Source organism: Epinephelus fuscoguttatus, linkage group LG4 (assembly GCF_011397635.1).
Source record: "Epinephelus fuscoguttatus linkage group LG4, E.fuscoguttatus.final_Chr_v1".
In the NCBI taxonomy this organism is placed as follows: Eukaryota; Metazoa; Chordata; class Actinopteri; order Perciformes; family Serranidae; genus Epinephelus; species Epinephelus fuscoguttatus.
This window is the reverse complement of record NC_064755.1, coordinates 46,737,468-46,755,029: the sequence shown is the minus strand read 5'-3', so window position 1 is coordinate 46,755,029 and position 17,562 is coordinate 46,737,468. Positions and strand designations below refer to the sequence as shown.

At 45.7% G+C, this 17,562-nt stretch overlaps 2 protein-coding genes across 2 annotated transcripts; one reads left to right on the top strand and one right to left on the bottom strand.

Annotated features, from left to right (window-relative positions):
- The first annotated feature begins 2,472 nt into the window (after positions 1-2,472).
- Positions 2,473-7,083, top strand: psma1 (proteasome 20S subunit alpha 1). Its single transcript, XM_049574818.1, has 10 exons — positions 2,473-2,548; positions 3,409-3,453; positions 3,559-3,660; positions 4,409-4,512; positions 4,607-4,695; positions 4,824-4,894; positions 5,013-5,142; positions 5,446-5,525; positions 6,303-6,407; positions 6,799-7,083. Exons 1-10 carry the CDS (start codon positions 2,546-2,548, stop codon positions 6,862-6,864), a joined length of 795 nt encoding a protein of 264 aa, XP_049430775.1. The 5' UTR covers positions 2,473-2,545; the 3' UTR covers positions 6,865-7,083.
- Positions 7,084-9,941: 2,858 nt separating this feature from the next.
- Positions 9,942-16,894, bottom strand: ric3b (RIC3 acetylcholine receptor chaperone b). The gene is made up of 8 exons (XM_049574819.1): positions 16,676-16,894; positions 14,082-14,308; positions 13,627-13,705; positions 13,304-13,397; positions 12,373-12,503; positions 12,045-12,060; positions 11,947-11,961; positions 9,942-10,604 (listed from the first exon to the last, which is right to left on the bottom strand). Exons 1-8 carry the CDS (start codon positions 16,794-16,796, stop codon positions 10,148-10,150), a joined length of 1,140 nt encoding a protein of 379 aa, XP_049430776.1. The 5' UTR covers positions 16,797-16,894; the 3' UTR covers positions 9,942-10,147.
- Positions 16,895-17,562: the final 668 nt, after the last annotated feature.

Here is a 17,562-nt window from a genome sequence, read left to right as displayed (position 1 = left end):
GCCAAAAATATTACATGATGCCTGCTAGATTGATGCTTGGCTGTCGAGGCTAGGCTAAGCTAAGCTAAGCACAGTGTGCTAAAGTGACAGAAGACGTTTTATTCCATAGCCCAGCTTAATTAAGCTATCCTTGGGTTATAATAGACAGTTACACACATTGCTATTTATAATTGGGAGAAATAAAATTACCACTCTGTTGCAGACTGAGAGGGCCGAGGTCCACTCTCATGGGGGTCAGTGTCCTCTGGCTCAGAGCTGCATTCTGGCTCTGGTGGCTCAAACATGTAGGGCTGCAGTTGCAGAACAAAGTTCGGAGATGCGTCCATTTTCCTGGTAGCAGTGGTGACTTTGATTGACAGGTGACACTTGGTAGGGGGCGGGTTTTTCGCGCATTCGGCGGACACGCCCACAGCGTTTGAGAGCAGACACAGAGGCTGATTTTTACACAACTTTGAAGCCTAATTTCATATATTTGCCGATTGTTTTAATCATTCAAATTTGACAGGGTAGCTTACAACACCTTTTTCTGTGGTATGTCAAACTCAGATGACATATTTATTCTCACTTTACACAGACTTTAAAGGTCGTGTGTTTTCTTCTCCAGTCCCTGACTTTAAACAAAGACACAGCTCAGAGGATGAGGAGCATGGACTCAGGAGATAATCTGAATTATTAATTAAAGCATTTACCTTTAAAGAAGCAGACAGCGCATGAACATGAACTGCTGCTCTTCAGGGAGTTTTAATAATTGTGATGTTGACGACATGTTTATTTATGAATCTTATGTGTTTTCAGTAACTGCATTATTTGGTTTATGTGACACATGAGATGGAGGACATTACATGACAGCCAACCACAAAAGAGTCAGACAGAAAAACAATGACATTAAGTTATTGTTACACATTTTAATTTGTGCATCAGTGAATTTTCCTCTGATTGATGCAGTAAAGTTTTCTGGTGTGAGTCACGACCACAAGAATATAACCTGTGTCACTGTTTCTGTGTTCTGGAAAATAAAGACAAATAAAAACAGACAACACTGGGACATCTTGTGTCTGTGGGACACGACTTGTTCACCTTTCTCCTGCTGTCTCTGTGTTTCCTGCAACAGTTCTTTCTCTGAAGATGCACACACTGTCCTCTTCTAACTTACTGCTGCCTCCCAGTGGTCATGCACCAACACTGCACCTGAAGAAGCACGACAGAGAGGAAACAGGAAGTTACTGGTTCCCCATAATAACGCACCTAGAGCCTGGGTCTTCAAAAGGGGGTCCGCGACCCTGAGGGGGCCTCAGAGTCACACCAAATTATTGTTTGATTTTTTATTTTAATTTTCTTTTTCCAAAAATTAAAATATGTATAAAAATACAGAATAACATGAGTCCAAAGTATCATTGGCAATGATAAATTAGCCCTTTCCTTTAAAACAACCAGCCCACAGTACTGATGCTAACTGTTAGCCATGAATCCTCCTGCCTTCATGTGAGCTCACTGACCCACACTGAATCACTGTGCCTTTGTCAGAATGAGTCAGTTTTTACTGATGTTTAACATTAAAACTTTATTTATGAACACATGAATCTGTCAGTGATTATTATTCTAATAGGTAAGTGTTGAGTACACCATAAAAGGTGTTCAGGTCGCCCTACAGGTGACTGTAGGTCCAGACACATGCAGCTCAGTTTTATACACACAGTGTGTCTCTGTCAGCTGACGGGTCTTTGGTCTGAAAATGTTCTGACACAAAGCGCCTGAAAACCACTGGCTGCAAACTGCTGTAATTCCAGTTCACATCAGAGAACTAAACACTGACACATCTCTCAGTCATCAATGAAAACAATGAATAATTAATGCGCACACACACACACACACACACACACACACACACACACGTGAGCACTAAACTCTTCTGCTGCTGATTAAACGTCCTGCTTATTCTACAGTGTTGCTCTGTACCAGTAGTGCTTTAAGAATTCTCCTTTTCCAGTTTGTAAATTGTTAACCTGTTGTTGTTGTTGTTGTGTTCAAAGAACTCTTTCAAACTGTTTGTTGTTTGTTTGTTTCTTTTTTTGTGCTTTGTTTGTATTTTCCGAGGGGCAACAGATGAAAAATTCCGTCTTGTATTTATTAATTTGCACTGTCCTTTTCTAAATAAACTAAACTTTAAATTATAACTACAAAATGTCAGTATCAGTGTAAAAATGTCAATAACTGTCTGCTGCTACTTTTTATTTTGACATGAAAGTAGATTTTAAAAATGTGTTTCTATTGTAAAAAATGTTTAGCTGCATTTTCTGGATTCTGGATAGATTTGTTAATTTTGATGATTCATCTTTTTTTAATTTATACAATGAACTAAAATTCCGTGAGAATTGGTTTTTATTTACTTGTTTACATTTTATTGTTTGCAGCCAGAATCAACTTTATTCGATCACTGATCAGAAATCGGTGCTCTGTTGTTTTCCCCTGACGTCACGTCCAGGAAAATAAATCGAGTAGAGATCAGCTCAGCCGGAGGAGAGCGGGTCGTGTGTCTGAAGCCAAGATGGTAACTATGAATTAAATCTGAACTACGCTCATTAGTCTAACACTGCATAACATGTCTACACTGTAAATAACTCACACAGTGTTCGTGACGTGTCATTTACTGTTTGAAACTAGAACGCGGGCTCATTTATTAACAGCAGGCTAACGTTAGCCGGCTAGCTTGTGGCTGCACTGTGAGTAAGCAAAACACCGACACTGTTAGCTAGCGTTAGCCGGCTAATGTTAGCTGCTTTGATAGCGGCTGAATGACTTGTGTCCACAGAAACGGTTCACTGCTAATTAATTGTATAGTTACTGACATTAGCGGCCGATAGTGTAACCGCGTTACTGACTGATTGGCTGCTCAGTTAGCAGGCTAACGCCGAGTAGCTAGCAGACGTTAGCATGAAGTTAAAGTGTGAAGTCTTTACTTTCGTTTTCCTTCAGCTCAGCTGCCCTCAGCTTCAGACTAATAACTCCTATTGTGAAGTCAACACATGTCGCGTTACTTCGTGTCGCTGCTCCCTGTCTGTAGTAATTCAACAAACTTCCCTACTGTCGGTTGTTATCCAGCTAATGTCAGTTAGCTTCCCGCAGGACGGAGGGTTTAGTGTCCCCGGCGCTGTGAACATCTGATGATGCCTGAGTCTCTGTATCTGCACACAGAGCTGCACTCATGAATTATTCAGTCGTGTTTGTAATTTAAAGCCTGAGTCTAGAAGAGTCCAGGCTGCAGACAGACTCAGCCTGGTGTGTAGAGACAGGCTAACCGAGGAACCCGCTCATAATGCAGGATAACTATGTAAGATCAGCTCATACATACATGTTCTTTCATGTTCCTCTAATGTCACTTTACATTATGGCTTCTTTTTCTTCCATTAGTTCCGCAACCAGTACGACAACGACGTGACGGTATGGAGCCCACAGGTCAGTCTCTGTTTCTTTATTAGCCTCACAGTGTCAGTAACTGTGTCACGTCAGTGTCATGGAGATAACATGGAGATAACATGAGCGGTGTTGATGTTGGTGCAGGGCCGGATCCATCAGATCGAGTATGCCATGGAGGCAGTGAAACAAGGCTCTGCAACTGTAGGACTCAAATCCAAAACCCATGCAGTCCTGGTGGCTCTGAAGGTGAGGTCATTATCTCTCAGTATCTCTGCCTCCTGAAAACTTTCAACACTGTCGACTGCTCCTGTTGACAAATGCTTTACTTTGTTACCGTGCCAACCCCCGCCAGAGACAACAGATCCGCACACAGTTTAGGCAACGTCAGGCTATGAGTCGACACAGAGCCTGTGCTGTAGGTACAGCACTGATTCAGTGCGGAAGCATAAATCTGGCTTCATGCTCCTACAGTAGCTGTGGGGGGACAAATCAAAACCAACAAAGAAACATAAGAAAACACCAAGGCAGCGGCTCACCTGTGGCTGTACAGCAAGGCCCTGTGTAGATTCCCCTCAGTTACAGGTCCACACCTGGTCAGGAAGCCCTCACAGCAGTGATCCATTGGCCCACACTGTTAGCTCCGGGCAGGACGCCTCCCAGACACTGAACTCTTACCACAGCAAGAGGACCCATGGTTCCAGTCAGTGTAGCTCAGGTGACTTAGCATGGAAACATGGACTGGCGTACAGCTACACTGGGGTTTAGCCCCGGTGACACGTTTTACTCACCATACATGACGAGTGAAGCTTCAAGTAGAAAGTGCTCCCTCCTGATGTTTACTATATCCAACTGAGTTTTTTATTTGGGAACAGTAAACCATGACATAACTGTGTGATGTCATGGTTTAATGGAGTGTTTAAATATTAACGAACAGCTGATCAGGTGTCAGATTCAGCAGCAGTCAGAGAACATCTGTGTTTCTGTGTCTCTGCAGAGAGCTCAGTCTGAACTGGCTGCTCACCAGAAGAAGATCCTCCATGTTGACAACCACATCGGCATCTCCATCGCTGGACTGACTGCTGATGCCAGACTGCTCTGGTAGGTCACTGACGCCTTGATGATTTTCAGTGAACCTGTGAATCTATAATATATAATAAGCGATGAAGTTATCCTGACACCTTCTCCTCCACAGCAACTTCATGCGTCAGGAGTGCTTGGACTCAAGGTTTGTGTTCGACAGGCCCCTCCCCACATCTCGTCTCGTCTCTCTTATTGGCAGCAGTATCCTCACCTCTGGCAGCTTCAATCTCTGTTGTAAAAATGTTATTTTCTGTACACCACAGTCTCAGTTTTCCTTGTGTGAATATTCTGTGAAGTAAAATGAGAGTGAACCTTAACTGAACCTTCAGAAACCCAAATCCCGACACAGAGATATGGAAGGAGGCCGTACGGTGTCGGACTCCTCATTGCTGGCTATGATGTGAGTTTGCTCACTCAGATATTTTATTTATCTGCAGTGTTATTCTCCTATAAAAGAATAAATCGTACTGATTTAGAGTTTGACCGTATCTCTTGTTGTGTTGTCGCGTGTCGTCCAGGACATGGGACCTCACATCTTCCAGACGTGCCCATCAGCCAACTACTTTGACTGTAAAGCCATGTCCATCGGTGCGCGCTCTCAGTCTGCACGCACCTACCTGGAGAGGTTCATGGAGAAGTTCTCTGACTGTAAGATGGTCTTTATTTCACTTCACCTTGTTCCATCATATCAATATTTCTGCGTCTTTATTGGCCGGGTTTCATTTCTTTTTGTTCCTGGATGTCCAGAAGAGGCGTCATTAGTGCCATTAATAACACGTGTTACTGTCTGCTGTGTAAACGGTCTGTTAGTGTCATGAGATGACCGTTTGCTCATCAGTGATCTCATTTAGCAGCTTCACAGTTTAAACATGGGCGGCCTCAGTACCTGACAGTGTCCTCCGCCTGCTGACTAACAAGTGAAAATACTTAAAGATCATTTGTTGTCTTCAGGTAATCTGAATGAGCTGGTGCAGCACGGCCTGCGTGCTCTCAGAGAAACTCTTCCCACTGAGCAGGACCTCACCACCAAGGTACGCCAGCTGCCTCCTGTTCAACACTCTGCTACACAACAGACCAGTCGTCTCTGTCTTCATTTGTGTCTTCAGTCATGTGTTCGTCCTGCCTGTGATAAAACTTCTGTCTGTCAGAGCAGTGAAACAGATGAGCGTCAAACTGGGGTTGTGGGATAAATGTGGGGCCACACCCGACTCAGCATCTTGTCAGTCGAAGGCTGACGACACAAACATTTTATGATATTTTCCTCTTTGTCCATATACAGTTTGAACTGGGTTCACTGGGACGTTCAGGGTGATGGTGACTTCATGTGATATAGTAAACAAGCCAAGTTAGCCCTCCAAACTAATGTGCGCTAACTATGCTAACGACGGATCAGAAATGTGCAGCAACACCTTTTGTAGACACAAGATATGAAACAAACTCAGACTCACCCGGGGTCTGTGTCTGCAGCTTCCTGTACTGGAGAGCAAAAGAATCCTCAGGCAGCTGAGAGGTTACCAGGGTGCAGCCTTAGATCAGTATGAATCCAACACCTCACCCAGCAGGTGAAATGAGGCTGAATCAAATCTACTCTTTTCAGTAAAATCAAAACTTAAGTTTCTATACATTGAATATAATTAATAACTTCATCAAAACAACTAAACCCACCCTAAATGAAGTGTAACCATGACAGATGCAGATTCAGTAAAACGATATGAAAGCTCAGCTGCAGTCAGCGCTGAGGATGATGTTGATCTTTTAAATGAAACACAACGCAGGTCGTTTCTTATTTTCACTCGTCCGTCTTTCAGAACGTGTCCATCGGCATCGTGGGGAAGGACATGGAGTTTGTCATCTATGATGATGATGATGTTGCTCCGTTCCTGGAGGGACTGGAGGAGAGGCCACAGAGGAAGGTACTGTGTGAAGGATTTATTAATATCATCTTCCAGCTGTTTGTTTTCTTCTGTGTTTGTCTACCATGGATGTGATTGGTCCAAACTGGAGCTCTGTACCTGCTGAACACTGTTGGTTATATCAGATGTGACCTCAGTCCTCCGTGTCGTTAACCAGCGACACACAGTTAAAATATTCTCACATGTTGGGGGTCAATGGGGGAAAAACAAGATTTCACTGTTGTTATTTGCTGAAGGACATTAAGTTATAATTTACAGGTGTGTCTGTTGAACGCAGATTTCCCGTTATTGATTTGTTAAACTGAATATTAATGTGAATGTTGGACAGACTGTGTGTGTGTGTGTGTGTGTGTGTGTGTTTAAACCGTTCCTTTGTGTGTGTGTGTGTCAGGTCGCTCAGCCTGCAGATGAACCTCCTGCCGCCGGAGAGGCGCCTGACGAGCCCATGGAGCACTGAGACGTTCTGTTAGTTAACTTCCTGTCATCAGAGGGGGCGGGCACAAACCCAGGCCGACCTGACACTGAACTGTAACTCAGTAAATATGAGGGGGGGTGTTGTTGTTGTGACGTGCCACTCGCTGAACTGTCAATCCAAAATATTCTGCAAACATCAGTGTGATGTTGCTTTTGTATGAGCAGTCGACCATTATACAACTAATAAAGTCTTTTTTTTGAATTGTGCTGCAGCTCTTTATTAATTAAATCTGTTTCCTGTTTGAATTCACAACAATACTTGAGTGTTTGGATCAACAACACTGCAGCTGACAAACAAACAAACAATCTGATCCACTGCAGTGAAAATAAATCAATGTAAAAGTCTTCAGGAGTTACAAATGAACCCAGATCATTTTATTTAAAGTTACTCGTAGTATTTTAATCACTGATAAACACACAGGTCCTTTTTTCAACAGAAGAAATAAATGAAGTTTATAAAAGTAAAAATCTTTAAATAATTTAGAACACAAAAACAGCAGGTTCGTTAACAGCGTTAAATGTTGTCAGACGAGAGTCTGTTAATGTCAGGCAGGTTTTCTACAGGGCTGAACTTCATTGATATTACAGCTGCTGCATGATTTACAATATTAGAAGGCGAGAAACATTTTTGCATCATTAATTCTATTTTCTTCGTAAAATGCATTAAAATGACTGAGGTGTGATTTGTGTGGAGCTCTGCACTGAGTCACGGTGATCTCTGAGCCTGCTGAAAATGATTTGTGGCCAGGATGTGTGCAGCACGACTATATTTGATTTAAAATGATATTTGACACATTTAACAAATGCTGTTCCTCCTGTGATGTGAAAATGACTTCAGCCACACTGATAACATTTAAACTGACCCTCGTCTTGTTCCCACTTTGTTGTCACTGAGTTTAAAACGACAGTCATCAGATTTGTTCAGAGAAAGTTGAGAAAAGGCACAAACACCTCAGTAAACTGTGAGTCATGTGACAACATGTCATCAGAACTGCTTGTTATCGACTCATCTGAACTAAAACAGCGTCTGTCTGGTGTTCATGAACTTCCTTTGTACAGTAAGCATCTTGTGAAGCGTCCTGATTCAGACGTGTCTGCTCTTTATAAATTTAAGAATCACATCTGATTTAAAGCTCCTGACGTGACGACTGAAGACATGAAATATAATAAATAACATTTCCTCAACAAAAACATACCCTGAAGTCCCAGGTGTGAGTGTGTGATGGGAGCAGCAGGTAATGAATCAGACTGAGGTCTGCAGCAGTGAACACAAAGCTCTGTCTCTGTAGGGATCCTTTCATCATCAATGGATCCTTTAACTAAAGTTCCTCCTGCCTTCCTGCCATTAAAATATTCATTCCTTCATTCATTCATCTTCTAACCACTTCATCCTCTTGAGGGTCGCGGGGGGCTGGAGCCTATCCCAGCTGACACTGGGTGAGAGGCAGGGTTCACCCTGGACAGGTCGCCAGACTATCACAGGGCTGACACATAGAGACAGACAACCATTCATGCTCCATTAAAATATTATATATTAATATTATTTTCTACATAAATCTTTTAACCAATTCAGTCCTGATTATAACGACCAAAGATTAATTCATTTTCAGTGTTTCAACCCTTTAAACACCAGTTTGTTCACATGCTACTGTTGTTTTTGACTTGTTTACTGTAAACAAAATGCTCAGTGCAGTTCTTGATGGTCCCCATCAACAATGATTCTGATGCAGTTTTATTGTTTGTGCAGTAAAGTGAAGGTGTGAACGTCCCTGAGGTGAAACACTGCAGAGCTCTCAGTCTGTACTGGGACCAGTTTCACAAACTGTTGCTCCAGTCAGTCACCTGGAAACAGAAACATGGGAGACAGGGTCCAAACTTAGCGTTTACTGGATGTTTACATGATGCAGACTGATGTTGTTGTTGTTTGTGTTTGGAAGAGTTTTTATGAGGCTCCTGCTTTTGTTTCTTAAAGAGATACGACAAGTGTCAGAGCTGTTTCAGGAACATAAACTACACCTCTTTGTTTTCTGTCTGGAGGGTGAAGCTGACATGAAGCTGACGTGAGGCTGACGTGAAGCTGACGTGAGGCTGACGTGAGGCTGATGTGAGGCTGAGGTGAAGCTGACGTGAGGCTGACGTGAGGCTGACGTGAAGCTGACGTGAAACTGACGTGAAGCTGACATGAGGCTGACGTGAGGCTGATGTGAGGCTGAGGTGAAGCTGACGTGAAACTGACGTGAAGCTGACGTGAGGCTGACGTGAGGCTGACGTGAAACTGACGTGAAACTGACGTGAAGCTGACGTGAGGCTGACGTGAGGCTGACGTGAAGCTGACGTGAAACTGACGTGAAGCTGACATGAGGCTGAGGTGAAGCTGACGTGAAGCTGACGTGAGGCTGACGTGAAGCTGACGTGAGGCTGACGTGAGGCTGACGTGAAGCTGACGTGAGGCTGAGGTGAAGCTGACGTGAAGCTGACGTGAGGCTGAGGTGAAGCTGACGTGAAGCTGACGTGAGGCTGACGTGAAGCTGACGTGAGGCTGAGGTGAAGCTGAGGTGGAGCTGAGGTGAGGCTGACGTGAGGCTGACGTGAAGCTGACGTGAGGCTGACGTGAGGCTGACGTGAAGCTGACGTGAGGCTGACGTGAAGCTGACGTGAAGCTGACGTGAAGCTGAGGTGAGGCTGAGGTGAAGCTGACGTGAGGCTGACGTGAAGCTGACGTGAAGCTGACCTGAAGCTGACGTGAGGCTGACGTGAAGTTGATATGAGGCTGACGTGAAGTTGACGTGAGGCTGACGTGAAGCTGACGTGAGGCTGACGTGAAGCTGACGTGAGGCTGAGGTGAGGCTGACGTGAAGCTGACGTGAAGTTGACGTGAGGCTGACGTGAAGCTGACGTGAAGCTGACGTGAGGCTGACGTGAAGCTGACGTGAGGCTGACGTGAGGCTGACGTGAAGCTGACGTGAAGTTGACGTGAGGCTGACGTGAAGCTGACGTGAAGCTGACATGAGGCTGACGTGAAGCTGACGTGAGGCTGACGTGAAGCTGACGTGAAGCTGATATAAAACTGTTGTGTTCTCACATTTTCTCACTGACTCACTTCAAGTAAAGAGAAACAAAGCCGGCGACACACGCTCATGTGTTCACCACCTCTCATGCTCCTCCTGCCCGTCTGATGGAGACAGGTTCAGACTCAGGTTCAGATTTAAAAGAAGACGCAGCAGCCGTTCTCACAGACAGCCGGCTGGAGTTCAGTCCTGTCGGAGTCAATGTGAAGCTTTCTTCGCTCTCCTCCTCTTGTTCCTCCGCCTCACAGCGCCGCAGGAAGTGTCTGTCTCCGTGGTTCTGCTGAGGTCCTCCATCTTCTCCTGCTCCATCATGGACGTCATCTTCAGAGTGAGCTCCAGCTCCTTCAGGACAGCAGCCAGGTCCTCCTCTGGGACGCCCAGGTCGATGTCACCTGCTCCCTCCGTGTGTTCATTCACGTTCGCCCTGTCCTTTAGATCTCCCTCTGATGTCACATCCTCTTCGCTTCCTGCTGTCATATCAGACTCTCTGTATCTGTTCAGGTCCTCCGCTCCGTCAGCAGCCTGTCCTCCACCTGTAACATCCTCAGGAAGGTCGTCTCCGTCAGCCTGCGTCCTCTCCGTCTCTGTCTCCGTCTGTGGATGGCGGTGCTGCTGACCGTGATGACAGCAGCAGTGAGGGCGTTCCTCCTCTCCTCTGATGTTGGCAAACTCAACATGCTCGTACTACTTGACCTGAGTGCAGCATTCGACGCCATCGATCACTCCGTCCTTCTCTCCCGCCTTGAAACCACTCTTAACATCACCAGCACGGCTCTCTCCTGGTTCAACTCCTACCTCTCCGACAGACACCACTTCATCAGCATGAACAATTGCAAATCCCCCACTGCTCCCTGCTTCCAAGGTGTTCCCCAAGGTTCAGTACTCGGCTCCCTCCTCTTCATCCTGTAAATTCTCCCCCTCAGTCACATAATCCGCTGTCAGTTTCACTGCTTTGCTGATGACAATCAGCTCCATATCTCCAACAGAGCCATCACTCCTGCTACTCACTCCACCCTCAACAACTGCATCACTTAAATCAAATCCTGGCTGCAAACCAACTTCCTTAACTGTGACAAATCCGAAGTCCTCATCATCATCATCATCATCATCATCGGCCCCAAATCTCTCATCAAATCCACCCATAACTTCTCCGTCTCCATCAACAGCTCCACTCTGCTCTCCTCATGTCCGTAACCTTGGTGTCATCTTTGATCAACCCTCTCTTTTGACCAACACATCAAACACATCATCAAATCAGCCTTCTTCCATCTCAGAAACATCACCCTCCTCCGTCCAACTCTCATTCATGCATTCATCACCTCCAGACTGGACACCAGCAACAGCCTCCTCTACGGCTCATCATCCAAAACCCTTCAGTAGGGGCGTTGGTGGCTTGGTGGTGGAGCGGGCGCCCCATGTGCAGGGCTGTTGCTGCGGTGGCCCGGGTTTGGCTCCAGCCTGTGGCCCTTTGCTGCATGTCACTCCCTCTCTCTCTCCCCCTTTCACGCTTGACTGTCCTATCGATTAAAGGCAAAATGGCCCCAAAAAAATCTTTTTTAAAAACAAACAAACAAAGAAACTACAGTATATCCAGAATTCTACTGCTCGTCTTCTCACACACCCGTGACCACCTCACCCCCGTCCTTCATAACCTCCTCTGGCTCCCCATCCCCCATCATATCTACCTCAAACTCCTCATCATTACTTTCTAAGCTCTCCACACCCTGCCCTCCTTTCATTGTCTTGTTTGTATGATTTTTATTAATGAATCCCAGGCTCTGATTGGTTTAAAGGCGTCTCAGTTGTTTTGGGTCAGTGGTGGAGTTTTGAGTTCTGCAGGTGCAGATTCTGTACGCACCTGATCATAGAACATGCTGCAGAGCTGTAGATTAAACTGCAGGAAATGACACATTAATGCAGCAGGAATATTCATCCACAAATATTCTGAGTGCAGGACTTTAAATGTAGTGGAGTATTTCAGAGTGTGGTATTAGTACTTTGGCTTCTGTCTACTTCTTCCACCACTAATAAAGTGTTTGTCACCTCGTTCAATCCAGGAACTTTGAGTTGCAACAGATGAACATGATGTCATCACTATTTGTCAGCTGATACTGCGTCTCAAGTCCTGAGACTATAAATCTGGATATAATCTTTGTTTACAACTGAAACTAAAACTAAAGCTCATCATGTGGAACAAACACAAATTCAGACTTCCTGTCGTCCAGGAAGCTGCCGGTTTCACTTCATGCAGATACAGAACCAAAATAACTTCAGTAAACCATCACAGAGCGTCGTCGTGCTGCTGCTGCTCTCAGTCTGTAGACGGTCTGAGATACTTTGAGATTTAACATCAGAAATGTCTCTGACTCTGCCTGAGACGCTTCATCAGGGAGCAGCGACTACGTCTGTGCAGGATCATGTACCTTCCCAGTCCTCCTGGCTCTTCTTCTCTGGTGCTATGTTGTCCACCAGCTGGCCCTCCTGCATCACTCGAGTGATCTCAGTCAGCTGCTGCAGGAGACTCTCCTCCTGATCCGCCGTCACCCCTTTCACCCTGAAACACACGGAGAACACTGAAGCACCCTGAACGTCCTCCGCTCCTCGGCTGTAACAGCTAACAGACTGTACATTTACACATTTAACCCCCGTTACGTTTCTTTGCTGATCAGCTGATGGAGTTTTGGTTGCTGATCAGTTTGACTTTTCTTTTTCTTTTTTTATGCTCCTTTAATATCACCAAGGATTTTCTGATCTGTAATTTTGCCTCATGGAGAGCTGGGTGTGTTTAAGGAGGGAGAACTACAGTCCGTTCTGTGCGTCTGAACACTGAGGGGAATAAAACCAAATACACACAGAAATAAAAAGTCACTTTAGAGTCAATAATATTTCTATATTTTCCAATATTTGTCACATGTTAGTGACATGCCTCAGTTGTTCTGTAACATAAATGTAGCTCAGTTTTTTCTGTCCACTCAGAGGTTGCTGGAGACTCTTTTCTTCACTCAGCTGTTTCCTGCTTATTACTGTATCTGTAATAAATATCTGTCCTGATTTATTTGAATTTTCCAGCTCAGTATTTGTGAAGATAACATATGAGAAAAGAGCAGATGTCAAACATGGGCGTAAAGCTCTGAAAGGAATAAAAGGAATCAAAACTTTGAGCCGACTGGAGTTCATTCATGAGAGATGATCATGTGACAGGGTGAGAACAAACTGCAGACAGGATGGGAGCGTTGTGTTCATCTCTATCTCCACTGTAGAAAAGATGATTTCAGACATTTAATTAAATAATGAGCTCCATTAAAGGAGTGGCTCCTGTCAGGAGGGGCGGGGCTATGACATGACTCCACCCACCTGTCAGGACTGTGGTGGGCGTTAGAAACGATGTTCTCCATCACCAGCTCCGTCTCCCTCAGTTTGTCCTGCAGCTGCGCCAACTCAAAGTCGGCTGGAGAAGAAACCAGGACAGAAACAAGTTTGAAGACAAACACAGATGAAACAGATTAAAATCCGACCACCACACAGACGATACAGCTGCGGCCTGTAGGGACGAGGCATTTCATTAAGGTTTAAGAGAGCTGAGGACATTCTGACTCTTCGTCAGTGGAACGCATTCAGATGGTTTTTATCTTGAATGAGATGAGAAATGTTTCAGTGTAAGTGACGCTGATACTCACTGATCTTTCTCTTCATGTTCTCTGAGCGAACTGAAGGAAACCTGCTCTCTGATGGTTTGTTGTTCCCCTTCGACGTGATCTGATACACAGACACACAGACAGACAGACAGACACAGACAGACACACACACAGACAGACAGAGACAGACAGACACACAGACAGACAGTAACAGGGTTAAAACACATCACAGCTCATCCCCCAGCAGAGTGTGTCCAACACCAAACTGTTTCTGTCACAGGAACACGTCTGCTCTCTGGAGTCAAACCTCTCAGTGATCTGAATATATGTTTATATATGTTTATATGTCTGGTTGTGAGTTTGACTGCTGCCTGGACGTGAGCAGAACAAATAAAAAGATTAAATGAAAACTTAAAGATCCTGAGAACATTTTAAACTGACTCTGTGTCCACAGTGTGTGATGAATGCAGCGGTCTGCTGAGTGTGCGGCGTCTGACCTTGAACAGGATGTAGAGGATGTAGAGAAGGATCCCGAAGCCGTACACGGGGATGATCTGTCCCGCCAGGTTGGACTTCCCTCCCGTCCCGGCTCCTGTCCCTGCTCCCTTGGCTCTGGCTATGGCCTCAGGGTTATGAGCTCTGGAGAAGCTGGAGCCGGCGGCCCGCTGACCTCGACCCTCCAGCGCCATCTGACGGTGCATCATGGGAGGGAAGTGACCTGAGCCTGCAGGAGGAGATGATATGAGGAGGGGGAGGAGTCAGTGGAGGGGCCACAGGTGCCAACTGGCACCTTAGCTGCAACTCTGTGTACCTAATAAACTGGCACCTCGGCTGCAGCTCTGTGTACCTAATAAACTGGCACCTCGGCTGCAGCTCTGTGTACCTAATAAACTGGCACCTCGGCTGCAGCTCTGTGTACCTAATAAACTGGCACCTTAGCTGCAGCTCTGTGTACCTAATAAACTGACACCTTAGCTGCAGCTCTGTGTACCTAATAAACTGGCACCTCGGCTGCAGCTCTGTGTACCTAATAAACTGGCACCTTAGCTGCAGCTCTGTGTACCTAATAAACTGGCACCTCGGCTGCAGCTCTGTGTACCTAATAAACTGACACCTTAGCTGTAGCTCTGTGTACCTAATAAACTGGCACCTCGGCTGCAGCTCTGTGTACCTAATAAACTGGCACCTCGGCTGCAGCTCTGTGTACCTAATAAACTGGCACCTTAGCTGCAGCTCTGTGTACCTAATAAACTGACACCTCAGCTGCAGCTCTGTGTACCTAATAAACTGACACCTTAGCTGCAGCTCTGTGTACCTAATAAACTGACACCTCGGCTGCAGCTCTGTGTACCTAATAAACTGACACCTTAGCTGCAGCTCTGTGTACCTAATAAACTGGCACCTTAGCTGCAGCTCTGTGTACCTAATAAACTGACACCTTAGCTGTAGCTCTGTGTACCTAATAAACTGGCACCTCGGCTGCAGCTCTGTGTACCTAATAAACTGGCACCTCGGCTGCAGCTCTGTGTACCTAATAAACTGACACCTTAGCTGCAGCTCTGTGTACCTAATAAACTGACACCTCGGCTGCAGCTCTGTGTACCTAATAAACTGGCACCTCGGCTGCAGCTCTGTGTACCTAATAAACTGACACCTTAGCTGCAGCTCTGTGTACCTAATAAACTGGCACCTCGGCTGCAGCTCTGTGTACCTAATAAACTGGCACCTCGGCTGCAGCTCTGTGTACCTAATAAACTGGCACCTCGGCTGCAGCTCTGTGTACCTAATAAACTGACACCTTAGCTGCAGCTCTGTGTACCTAATAAACTGACACCTCGGCTGCAGCTCTGTGTACCTAATAAACTGGCACCTCGGCTGCAGCTCTGTGTACCTAATAAACTGGCACCTTAGCTGCAGCTCTGTGTACCTAATAAACTGGCACCTCGGCTGCAGCTCTGTGTACCTAATAAACTGACACCTTAGCTGCAGCTCTGTGTACCTAATAAACTGACACCTTAGCTGCAGCTCTGTGTACCTAATAAACTGGCACCTCGGCTGCAGCTCTGTGTACCTAATAAACTGACACCTCAGCTGCAGCTCTGTGTACCTAATAAACTGACACCTCGGCTGCAGCTCTGTGTACCTAATAAACTGGCACCTCGGCTGCAGCTCTGTGTACCTAATACACTGACACCTTAGCTGCAGCTCTGTGTACCTAATAAACTGACACCTCGGCTGCAGCTCTGTGTACCTAATAAACTGGCACCTTAGCTGCAGCTCTGTGTACCTAATAAACTGACACCTCGGCTGCAGCTCTGTGTACCTAATAAACTGGCACCTTAGCTGCAGCTCTGTGTACCTAATAAACTGGCACCTCGGCTGCAGCTCTGTGTACCTAATAAACTGGCACCTCGGCTGCAGCTCTGTGTACCTAATAAACTGGCACCTCGGCTGCAGCTCTGTGTACCTAATAAACTGGCACCTCGGCTGCAGCTCTGTGTACCTAATAAACTGACACCTCGGCTGCAGCTCTGTGTACCTAATAAACTGGCACCTTAGCTGCAGCTCTGTGTACCTAATAAACTGGCACCTTAGCTGCAGCTCTGTGTACCTAATAAACTGGCACCTTAGCTGCAGCTCTGTGTACCTAATAAACTGGCACCTCGGCTGCAGCTCTGTGTACCTAATAAACTGGCACCTTAGCTGCAGCTCTGTGTACCTAATAAACTGACACCTCGGCTGCAGCTCTGTGTACCTAATAAACTGGCACCTTAGCTGCAGCTCTGTGTACCTAATAAACTGGCACCTCGGCTGCAGCTCTGTGTACCTAATAAACTGGCACCTCGGCTGCAGCTCTGTGTACCTAATAAACTGACTCTGTTGTTGATGATATAAATGACAGCAGGTGTCAGGTGTGTTTGTCGCCCTCTTCAGGGAGGAAAGTGTAACTGCAGGATGAAACACCAGCAGGTGATGTTCAGTATCAAATAAACACATTTAAATAATAACCTGAGGACACACCTGACCAGCTCAGGATGTACACACGCGCACACACACACGCACACACATACACAGGTAAGAAGTGACGCACCGTCCGGCCGCTCCGCAGCATCCTTCCTGCCTCGCGACAGCAGCATTTTGGGCAGCAGCAGCGCGACGCAGAGCACGAGACACGTCGCGAGGGTGACCTTCTGAAACGTTGACATGGCCATACCGACAGGTGAGCCTCCAGGTGAGCGTGCTGATGATGTGTGACCGCTTTACGGTGAGATAACGGAGCAGACGGCGGCTCGGTGAGTCTCATCCAGCCGTTTACTTCCTGATTGACCCGAGGACCGGAAGTGAGCCGCAGCTGTAACGGAAGTGATTCACCACCGGGTGGCGCCAAAGTACCGTCAAATTAATGTAATGTAACGTTTATACATTTATTATTATCATTATCATTATTGATAATAATAATAATAATAATAATAATATTTCTTTCCACATCTACAAAAACAAAAATTTAAAAAACATCTTTTTGTAATAGTATCCCATTCATAAATTAAAATTTATTCTAATTCAAAATGTCAAAAATAAAAATTAGAATCTAATTATAAACTTTATTTTCAATAATATAATTTATGGAGCACATTTCATAGTTTTCCTGTTTTCTTGTTGTATTTTGTTCCTTGTGGATTTGCAAACCTTCCTGTGAGCACAGGTGTGGATGTGACAGGAGCTGGACCACCTGTGCAGCCAGGTGCCGCCTCATGCTCCCAGTAGTGACAAGGACACTAGCAGGAGACCAAACTAGAGAAGAAGGATGAGGAGAGAGACACTGTCTGTGGACACCACATGTAAAACCGTTTCCTGTTGTCTCTTTGATTTGACCCAAAGCAGCTGAAACTGATTCACAGTCACTGGACTGATTCCTGAAGTTTAACTGACTTCCTGTCAGACTGGGACCATTAATGCTCCCGTCAGGTTATCGAGCAG

Bases quoted from the DNA above. Each gene is read 5' to 3' on its own strand.
- psma1 (XM_049574818.1), top strand. The intron at 5,143-5,445 runs GTAAGATGGTCT...TGTTGTCTTCAG, and splicing joins CATGGAGAAGTTCTCTGACT to GTAATCTGAATGAGCTGGTG. The intron at 5,526-6,302 runs GTACGCCAGCTG...TCCGTCTTTCAG, and splicing joins AGCAGGACCTCACCACCAAG to AACGTGTCCATCGGCATCGT.
- ric3b (XM_049574819.1), bottom strand. From the start codon at position 16,796: ATGGCCATGTCAACGTTTCAGAAGGTCACCCTCGCGACGTGTCTCGTG. The intron at 13,398-13,626 runs GTGAGTATCAGC...TTTCTTCTCCAG, and splicing joins GAACATGAAGAGAAAGATCA to CCGACTTTGAGTTGGCGCAG. The intron at 12,504-13,303 runs GTGGGTGGAGTC...CGTGTGTTTCAG, and splicing joins GCCCACCACAGTCCTGACAG to GGTGAAAGGGGTGACGGCGG.